At 57.7% G+C, this 10353-nt stretch overlaps 1 protein-coding gene across 2 annotated transcripts; it reads left to right on the forward strand.

The window, feature by feature from the left end:
- The first annotated feature begins 653 nt into the window (after positions 1-653).
- Positions 654-10003, forward strand: APLN (apelin). 2 transcript variants are annotated; one of them, XM_070365893.1, is made up of 3 exons: positions 654-1082; positions 6704-6890; positions 7472-10003. In XM_070365893.1, the coding sequence occupies exons 1-2, from the start codon at positions 1016-1018 to the stop codon at positions 6868-6870; spliced, it is 234 nt and encodes a 77-aa protein (XP_070221994.1). In that variant the 5' UTR covers positions 654-1015; the 3' UTR covers positions 6871-6890; positions 7472-10003. The 2 variants fall into 2 exon arrangements, with proteins under 2 accessions (XP_070221994.1, XP_070221993.1); XM_070365892.1 differs by having other exon boundaries at positions 665-1082; positions 6704-6875.
- The last annotated feature ends 350 nt before the right edge of the window (positions 10004-10353 follow it).

Genomic DNA, 10353 nt, shown 5'->3' on the forward strand with positions numbered 1-10353 from the left:
TCTCTTAGGAACTGTCACATGTCCCAAGGACGAGGAGGAACCGGGGCAGCCTCTTCTGGATTACGCTTTATCTTGGCAAGTCTTCTGAATGAGAAGTGGAAGGATGGGGTGGGGGCATTCCAGTTAGAGGGTGCCTCCTGGAGGGATAGTAGGAAAAATGGGGGCACCGGGCACAATTCAAACCCAGTTGAAGACAGAGGAGAGAGGCGGGCCAGTGCCTGAGGGTCTCGGCTAAGTCCTTACAGCTGCGGGGTGGCCCTGCGGATGGACCGAGTCAGGGGTAGAGGGGGCGAGTGGGGGCAGTGCCTCGGTTCCTTGACAGCTGTTAAGGAAGCGTGGCGACAAAGGGTTAAGTGTGCCCCGGACTGCCCCAAACGCTTCCTGTGTTTGAAATCCTTCAGGTCTCCAGAACCCTCTAGCCCCCGGCCAGGCGGGCTTTGTCCGGGGAGCCGCTTGTGGGCTGTCAGAGCGGCCGCGCCGCCTTTGTTGTGGGGCCACCTCGAGGTTCCTTCTCGCTCCCTGGCTGGGGCTGCCGAGTGCGTGCCGGGAGGGGGGCGGTGTGGGAGGCTCGCTCCCTCTCCCTCTTCCTGGCCCCCCCTCCAGCCCTCCCGATGACCACATGACCAAGTGGGCTCGCGGCCAAGCCACAGGCTACAAAATGCAGCCCCTGGAGTGAGCGGGGCGCATTCCCGCTGGCAGCCTGAGCCCCGGGCCGTTGGAGCCACAGCCGAGCCGCCAGCCATTTGGAACGGGCTCGCCGCCGCCCCCGGAGCCGCCGAGACCAGCTGGGCGGCGCTGCCCCGCGGCGGGAGAGGGAGGCTGCGGGAGACAGGAGGCGGCGGCCGGCCAGCCCGCGGCGCGGCTCGGGGCGCACGGTCTCGCGGCCGGGAGCCACGCGAGTTCCGCGTCCTGCAGCCCGCCCGAGCCGCGGCTCGCGCCTCCCTCGGCCCCCGGCCTCTCCGCCCCCACCCCCGCCCCCTGGCCCGGGCCGCGCGGCGGCGGCCGGCGGAGCAGCATGAATCTGCGGCGCTGCGTGCAGGCGCTCCTGCTGCTCTGGCTCTGCCTGAGCGCGGTGTGCGGAGGTGAGTGCGCGCCCTCCCGCTAGACCGCGCTGCAGACCCCGCGCTCCCCGCCCTCCGCCCCGACGCTCGCTCCCTCTCCGCCTCCCGGGAGCCGCGCGCGAGCCGTACCGGAGCCGCCACGCGCCGGGCCGCCCACTGACAGGGCGCCCGGGGTCAGGGGCCCGCCGGCCGCGGACACCGCTCCCTCCGGGGCAGTGGGGGGCTCGGCTTGGCCTGGGGCCTCACCCGCCCGGAGCCTGGCCCCTCCCGGTCGCCCCTCGCAGTCTGAGGAGCTCAGGGCCGCAGGAGTGCGCCCCGGGTCCCGCGCCCCGCGCCCCGCGCCCCGCGCGTCCCGCTCCCCTCGTGGATCATTGGAGGGAGCTGACCTGAGCCGGGTGGGCAGGGCTCCCGCGTGGAAAGTTAGGGGCAGCCGGCCGGTCCAGGGGCGCGGGCCACTGGGGATGATGTGCCAAGATGCAGACGTGACACTTGTTGCATAGGCAGGAGCGCGCGGCGGGGGCGGCGGCGTGGAGCCCAGCTGTTGCTCCTTGCAGCCTGCATGTGAGCTGAGGCAACCTACCCTGGGCCGGGCCGGGCAGGGCCGGGCCGGGCTGGTCTCCTCCCTTACCCCCAAGTCCTGTTTGGTCTGCTCTCCTGCTCCCTTACGGGAAGGCTCTCCCCAAGGCCTCGGTCCCACCGCAGGGACTCAGTTCTTCGAGATCCTGGCTCCCTCCCTCCTCCCCTCCACCCCGGGCATGGTCATGCTGCACTTCAGTCCCCCTGTCTGCAGGCACCAAACAAGGCAAGAGCGCCTGACCCGGTCGACACCTCCAGGTAGCTGGCCCCCACCTGCACCACAGCCCCACCTGGCATACTTGGCAATCATCTCTAAGCCCGGTCTCCACCCACAGCCCAGCCTCCCGGTCCAGGCTGCCTGTCTGTGCGTCAGTGTCTCCTGGGGCTGCCAGCTCCCACCTCCAGCTGCCACAGTCCTGTGATCTGGCTGTCACTGCTGCCTGACTGGCACCAGAGAATAGAAAGCCCAAGACCAGGTGGACTAACGCCAGTGCCAGGGTTGGAGTTTCCGGGAGGTAGGAGCTGAGGGAGGCAGAGAGCAGGGCAGCACGTTTCCTAGAGGCAGGCTCCGGTCCTCCTTGGTTCTAGGCCCTCCAGAACACAATGCAATCTTGGAGGCTCTGAGGGGCCTGGCGGGGCTCCACCTCTCTCTTTGTAGGTCACCTGCTTTCTCAGCTCTTTCTTGCCTTTGGCATCGCTCTGGCCCCAGGGAGTCCTGCCTGGCTTCTTAGGAAGGTGACTTGGTTGGCTCTGGTACCACCTGCCTTCAGCTAGCTATCTAGTGGTCTCTCTTTTCAGGGCCTGAGCCCTGGGTCAACCACCTCCTTGAGAAGAAGGGGAGCAGGCTTTTTCCTGACAAACTCCTGTCAGGTGGACAGTGGCAGAAAGTGAGCAAAGGATACAAATGAAGGAGCCCGCAGGGACCTGCCCTCCGGGAGCCTGCCGCCCAGAGAACTTGGCAAGACAAGACACCCAGGGGACACCACCACTGGCAAATGGCCCCAGGTGGTGCCTTCAGGGAGAGTGGGTGCAGAGAGGGCATCCCAGAGGAAGCTGGGCCTGCCTGATCGGCACACTTGGGGCTCCCCCAGAGCCTCCAGGGAGACTGTTCACTGACCGACCAGCACTTGGACCCTTTAGATGTCCAGCTGTTGGGGTAGCACTGAGGTAAAGGCAGAGCTGGTTTCAACAGGAGGGAAGGCGCTGTCTGTTTCAGACCCTGCCACGTCCTCCTTCAATTCACCTTTTTTCATTAGGTCGCCTTATCTCCACAACCTGCTTTGGGTAAATTCGTTGCCCTCACGTTTTGCTTAAGCCAAGCACTGGAAACTTCCCAGGCTCCCCCTGCCTCTTCACCCTGCCCCCCCCGCCCCAGCCTCTCTTGGAGCCAAGGAGGCCACCTCCGTGCAGGTGGCCACCAGCCCAGGGTCCAAGGACACAGGTCCTGCTGTTCGTGCCTCCTGTCCTGGGTCAGAGAAAGAGCTTTTCTGAAGCACCTCACCCCTGGCGCAGACTCACATGCTGTCCGCAGCCCGAGTCCCCAGTCAGAGTTCCAGGCCTGAAATCCTTGCTTCCTCCACAACATTGTGCCCTGACTTGGAATGCACCCCCACTAACACACACAGACTCCTCCGCTGCCTCCTGACCTGGGATACACTTTGCTCTTCTGAGTCTGCAAACTGCTGAGCCAGGGCCAAGCAGCCCTTGGTCTTTGTCTGAGCACCTCTCTCTCTCTCCTGCCTCTCCCCAGCCCCAGCTGAGGCCTGGCCACCATGACAGCGTGAGGACAGACTCTGACCTCTCTGACTCAGGGAGGGGGCATCTCCATTCCATCCCCAATGCCTCAGAGCTAAGCCCCCAGGTAACCTGAGTCAGTAAGGGACTAATGCAGGTGAAGCAGACGAGCAGGGCTGCCAGGGCAGGTGTCTTCAGTGGCTTGGCTGGCATGGGAAGACGGCTCAGGGCATGGGGCTGGGCAGACAGAGGAGGGGCACCTCATCCCGGAGACACATGCAGGACCCCAGAGCAGTGGAGGGGACACAGCCAGTGCCACTTGTGTGGACTTTTAAAGCCATCATAAGACAGGCTGGATGGCAATAAGAAAAAAAAATGATACTTCATTCCAAGTGAGGATGGCATGTTCCTGAAAAGTGGCACACACCTCATTGTGTGCTGGCAGGGTTGGAGTTCATGTGGTGTGAAAAGCAAGCCCTGTTTACCCCTGACTGTGGTTCACAGTGGAGATGCTGATGGCACTTCGGTCCCTGTAGGCTTGCGACTCCTGGCTGGATTGCCCTAGCCTTCCTTTAAGTAGCAGATGAGTTAGAGGAAAATATTTAAGTTCACTGGGGATGACCCAATTTCTACAGGGGAATTCTCTTGTGTAGCCAGGACCTCTGCAGTGATGAGAATCGGAAGCCTCTGATTGGCCCCTTTAGACAGGACAAAGCCTGAGTTTCAGGTGTCAGCTTATCTTAGGGTGAACCAGACTCAGAATCAAAAGTAGGAAACAGGTGGGTGATAGGATCAGGGTGGGAGAGGAACTGCAAACTTCTGGCTATGAGGAGAACAGTGAGCCCCCTGCCCAGTGGGGTGCAAGATGCCTGGGGCTTCTCGGTGACTGCTTTCCAGGGTCCGGCTGAGAGCTCAGTCAGCCTAGGTAGTTCTTCTCTGCAGCCCCAGTGTCTAGACATCTCCCTGGCTAGAGTCTGAGCCCAGCAGCCATGCCCCTCATCCTGGCTCTGGGCCTCCCTCCCTCTTAGGGGCCTCCCCCACCAGGCCTCCCTCCCTGATTGCCACCACCACTTACAGCCCTGGGTCTGAGCATTTGCAGATGATACCCTTCCCAGCTGGGCACTGTGACTCTCTTCTCATGGCCTGCTGTTCCTGGGACCATAGCCTGTGCCATTGGTCACCCTTCAGACTCAAGAATCAAGACCTCATTGAGACCTTTATGGTCTTTAGGGTGCTTCTGTGTGCCTGGCCACACCCTCAGCACAAAAAGGACCTCAGCACAGTCCTTTTTGCCCCGAGAGTTTCTCTGGTACTAACTTTTCGTTAGCATCATTCCTATCCTCTTGCAGAGGGCAGGACAGCCTTGAGGGGGCTCCAAAACACAGGGCAGAAGCTGAAGCAGCTGGGGTGGGGGGCTGAGTGAAGGGGCTTCCCTCCTGTCCCTATACACGTTCCAGCCCCTTTGCAGAAGGTAGCCCCACGACGGGAGGAAGCAGCCTCCTGGTCCCTACTGCCCCAAAGCACAATTTGTGTTTGAATTTACATTAGGTGCTGGGTTTAGGGGACCACATTAACCCAGTCCCAACCAGAAGCATGAAGAGTGGCTGGTAAACAGAGAGGTCCTAATGGGCTTGTGACTCTTCTGCGGGAGGGAGGGTGAAGGGCTAGAGAGTGTGCGCGTGCGTGTCTGGGCCAGCACTGGAGAGCGGTAGGCCCCAGGGGCCTGGGCAGGGAGGGCCCTAAGGACAGACCTCGCCTGCTTCTGGCCTAAGAGGAGGAGAAATGCCTGGAAATTGTGTGCAAGTGGAGGAGGAATCACAAAAGCCAACTAGCCAAGGAAGGAACTGGAGCATGGGGATGCTGGAGGCAGGGAGGAAGGAAAGGAAGAGCTGCCAGGGGTATAATGGGGGAACTGGCAGCCAAGGGGCGGTTATATGGAAACTGTGAGCTAGTGGTGGAGACTCCTGGATGGATAGAAACAGGTCTCGAGAGAGAGGGCTATAGCTGGAGGCGAACCTGCTGGTGTGGGAAGAGGGAGACTGGGATTCACGATCACTGGCCTCAGAAGCTGTATTTGCCTGGAGCAGCCCCATCCTGGGCATTGCCTAACACTCTGCTGGTCTGTCTCTCACCCAGCACCATCACCACTCCCCGCTCTGCTGGCCTCTGGTAGCTGGCTTGTCTGTGGCGTGCCAGCTCGCCTGCCCTGGCTGTACGTCAGCCTCCATGTGAGGTGGCCCATGAGTCTCGTCCCTCATCGCACCCAGGAACACCCAGCACCACTTGGATTCTATCGGCAGGGCTTGCTCTGGCATCAGGAGGTTTCTACTCTGTGCACAGATGTAGAGGGGAGCCCCTAGAGCAGAAAAGAAGCCAACTGGGATCAGAATAGAGGGAATGTGCATCAGACACAGGATGGGGGTATGATCTGGGGATGAAAAGAGGTGTGGTAAGGGGGGCAACTTTAGCAGCCCAGCCCCCTTCCCGATGCACTTGCTGCTTCAGGTGACGTTCACTCATTTGTTTACTCATTCATTTGTACAATATTTATTGGCCTCTGAATCTGGTCACAACCTGAATAGAATCCAGCATAAGGCAGAGTCAGAGACCACCCTGTCCCCCTGACACAGAGAATCAGAGACTGCCCCCCCAGAAGTCCCCTAGTCACCCACCAGGAGGCCATGGGAGCAAGTGAGCCCCAAGATGGCTAGACACTGATGACATGCCCGGGGGGGGGGGAGGTCTGAGAGCTCTAGGACTCAAAAGTGGGTCACCTGCATATCAAAGGATGTACAATGACATCATGTTTCAGATTTGCTTTAGAATACCTCCGCAAAGAAAGAAACAGGAGAACCAAAGCATATGTAACTCCATCTGGATCACTGTTGAATCTAGGTGATGGCCACGTGATGGGGGGAGTTCATTTCATTGAAATATTGTGTCTGAAATGTTTTCAGTGTATCAGTTGCCAGGGTGCAGTGGGAGGTATACTGTCTGCCATGCCCCAGGCTCAGTACAGGCCTGATACCCCAAACTGCACCTCTTGATGACGTTCTGAACACAGAACGTGTATTTGTGCCCATCAGAAACATGATAAAACTCTCAAAAGGACATAAAGTCAGGTGTATAATTCGCAAAATGTGAGTCATGGGTTCCATTTGCCCCAGAACAGTGTAACTGTTGCAAAAAGTTCATTGGTTCATGGATTGAAAAAGAAAAACTATGAGAGCGCCACCTCATGGGGAAACTGCCCCTCCTGGCCGGCTGTGAGGCCGGGCCTCTGCATCAGCCTTTGGGGATGACTGGCTTGACTGGCTTTCTTCTTCCTACAGGACCCCTGCTGCAGACTTCTGACGGGAAGGAGATGGAAGAAGGCACCATCCGATACCTGGTGCAGCCCAGGGGGCCGAGGAGCGGCCCAGGCCCCTGGCAGGGAGGTCGGAGGAAGTTCCGGCGCCAGCGGCCACGCCTCTCCCACAAGGGTCCCATGCCTTTCTGAAGCAGGTACTTGAGCCTCTGGTGAGTGGGTGGCACAGAGAGGGCAGGGGAGGAACAGTCTGGAAGCTGGGTGGGCCTGCTGCTGATTGCTGGCCAGAGACCTGCACCCGGCAGTCCCAGCCCCACACAGAACCCTGGGGCTCACAGATGGGAGGCCGAGGCTCGAGAGGGGCTTGGCGCTCCCCCAGGAGTCAGGTGCTGGCTCCCGTCCGCCCGGCTGCCTAGAGTTGGGCTGGCTGGCCCAGGTGGAGTGTTCTGGAAGACCAAGGGGGGAACGCGCTTTGATAAGCTGGGGAGGGGTGCCCCAGGGTATGTGTGTGAGTGTGGATCCTCACCAGAGGCGGAGAAGGAGGCAGGGAGTTTTGGGGGTAGCCGCAGGCAGAAGACAGGAAGAGAGCTGCCTGGAGCTATGGGAGGAGAGTTAGAGGTGACCTGCTGTCCTTCCCACTGTCTCCGGGACAGGGGCACCAGCTCAGGGGCCTGAGGCTTTAGGTTCAGGCTTGCGCGGAGCAGGGTGAAGGTGGTCTTCTGTCCTGCCCTGGGCGGTTCCTTTGACCTAGGACACATCAATGACTCCTCTCTGGTCATTTTTGTCTCTTTAGGACCGAAGGGGCCACCACACGCCCACCCCCTGTGATTTCTCTCTACTCCTCCATAGATCGGCCTGCTTCTCTGGAGCCCTCACAGCCGTTCGCCTCACCTGGCCCCTCTTCTAGCTGCTCACCGGCTGGCTCTCCTCCCCCACTTGCCTTCCCATCAAGGATCCATTCAGCCCCTGATTCCTGACTTGGGAGACCTCGCACTGGAATACCAGCCCTCCCCCTGCTCTAAGCCCTACCTCTTCTGTCTGATACCCTAATGCCTAACCCTTCTCTGGCCCTTCCTGCCTCAGGTATGCCCTGCGGGCTGGGTGGAACCCTCCCTTCTTCAACTAGGGCATCAGCCTTCCCCTGGCTGCCAGAGGGGCACAGGGAGCTGAGCAATGAGAGACTCTAGTGAGAGGGGAGAGGGATGGGGTGTTGGCATGCAGACAGGGTGCCTTGGGGGACACGGGAATGGGGGCTTGGCTCTCTGGTCAAGGAGGAGGTGAAGCACCAGAGAAGAGAGGAATAGCTACTGTGGTGTCTTCCTCCTCCCTGAGTTTGGCCCAGTTAAGGAAAGAGGTGAAGGAGAGGGGCCATGCTGTACTGGGTTGGCCAAGAAGTTCATTTGGGCTTTCCATAAAGCTGTTATGGATACTTCGTCACTTCTCTCACCACCTTGCTGTGCTGCCTGACCATCCCTCTCCCCCTACCCCGGCTAGTTTCAGCTCCAGCTTTGGAGGGGAGGAGATGGGCCTGAGGCGGCTCTGTACCCTCCCAGGAACGAAAGCCAAGCAGGACACTTGGTTTTGCCAAGAATCACAGACTATCAGAGCCAAAAGGCACCTTGGAGATCACTTAGCTCCACCTCCTTATGCAAACTCCTGCAAAAAGCAGAGGCCTGGAGGGGGATGGTGACCTGCTCAGTGTCACCAGAGCCAGAATGAGGGCTCAGGTCTCCCGCTCCCACATGAGGACATCCTCTTCCTTCTTGATGAGGCTTTCCAAAGCCATGAAGTGCCTTTCTCCCGGGGTTGGGGCTCAGGGTGCCTAGGAAGGGGGAGGGAACTGGCTGTGAGCTGCCCCATGGTGGGACGGAGCTGTCCCAGCCTCCCTGGCCTCGGGTCCATTCCCCAACCTGGCCTGGAAAGTTCTATGACTGGCCAGCCACTCCCATTCCTGTGACACTCGCAGACCCCAGGTATTTTCATAGCGGCAGCTCAGGCACCAAGACTCCCAGGAGCCAGGAGGTGGCCTTAAGCAACTGGACTCAATAGCCGTCCCTTCATGTTGACAGGACTTTCTCTCCCAGTGGCCTTTCCTTGGGGAGGGGGGAGACAGAAAGGAGAGAGGAAAGAAAGGGAGGGAGGGAGGAAGGAAAGATGGGAGGAAGTGTGGATCTCAGCAGGCTTTCTTCTGAGAGGCCTGGGAAGGAGAAAAGGGAAGACAGGAGCCTGATGGCCACCCATGTATGTGTGGGAGCAGGGGGAGTCAGGGCCCCCCGAGTCCCACAACAGATCCCTTTCACCTATGCCCGAACCCTTCCCCTTCTCTCCACTGCTGCTAACGCTACTGCTGCTGCTGCTGCTGCTTCAAGGCCCACCCTGGGGAACCAGGCTGGGCACCCGCTGACCCCCCAATGCCTCTCAGCCCGGAGTGGGGGCTGACCAGTGTCCAGAAAGCCTCTTCTGCCATGGATGCCCCCACCAGGGACTGGGCCGTTTTCCCCTCTTCCTCTCTGCTTCTCCTGTCGCATCAGTTGCCCAGCCCTGTGGGGAACGAGATGGAAAGGGATGGCTGGGAAAGTCTGGGGACACGAGAAGTGGGGATGCTGAGGGGCTGTCTTATTTAAAGTGGTTGTGTGTGATTCTTAGACTAATTTATACAAAGTTATTAAGGCCCTTTTCATTAAGAAAGCCTTCCCTTTCCCTAGTTGTGTTCACTGTGTTTGTAAAGATTGTTCAGTGTAAATATGTCTTATAATAAAGAATGAAAAGCTGACAATTCACCCTTACTCTTGGAGGTCACTTTCAGGAGGGGCACACCTCTCCCCTGAAGTCCCCAGTCCCTCCCCACCCCCAATGCCCATGAACTTCACGCACAGGGAAGGAAGTACCTGCCTTCTATATCAGTTCCAGGTCTGATGGCTTCTAACTAATTTGCCAAAAACTCACAAAAAGAATTGCTATGCTTAATGACCAGTTCACATAACATACAGTCCAGTTTTAAGTGTGTTGGCATTTGTTTGAGTGTCCTAATTGTTATATGCAGTGTCCTTTAAAGGATTAAAAAAAAATTAAGAACATTCTGATTAAAGGTGGGATTTCTACTAAAAATTGTTTTATATCCTTGGTGCGTGCCTTCTTCTATTTTTATCTACTTTTGAACACTCCTGGGACTTTTTAGCCAGTTTGCCTTTCTTGAGAAATGTTCTGTTTCCTGCAATAAATACATTTGATAATGACTTTGTATGTATCATTTTATGTCTCACAAAGTAGAGTTGCTTGATGCACAAGATAGCCTGAGAAATAAAATGCAAGGAGTTCGATGCAATTCTGCCCCATCTGTCTCACTTCTTCACGATTGTTGTCAAAATGCCAATATCTTGGAGAACAGAAAGGAATGCTGGGTACATGCTAATTTGGTTAATCAACTCATTAGGTGCACACAGGCATACACAATCCAGAGTAAAACCCAGCAAAGAGGAGACAGGAGTGATCCAAAAGGTACCTTCAAGTTTTGTGGGAAATTTTACAGATTTGACAGGTATTTAGTTCTAGAAATATACAATTTGAAGAAAGGGTCTTGAGACACTTGCTAAAAGTCATAAAGCTGCTCAATGAAAGGTCAAATAGAAAACACCACCCACAGCACACACAGCAATCTCATCATTGACAAAAATG

The sequence above is a fragment of the Bos mutus genome, chromosome X (assembly GCF_027580195.1).
Source record: "Bos mutus isolate GX-2022 chromosome X, NWIPB_WYAK_1.1, whole genome shotgun sequence".
Lineage (NCBI taxonomy): Eukaryota > Metazoa > Chordata > Mammalia > Artiodactyla > Bovidae > Bos > Bos mutus.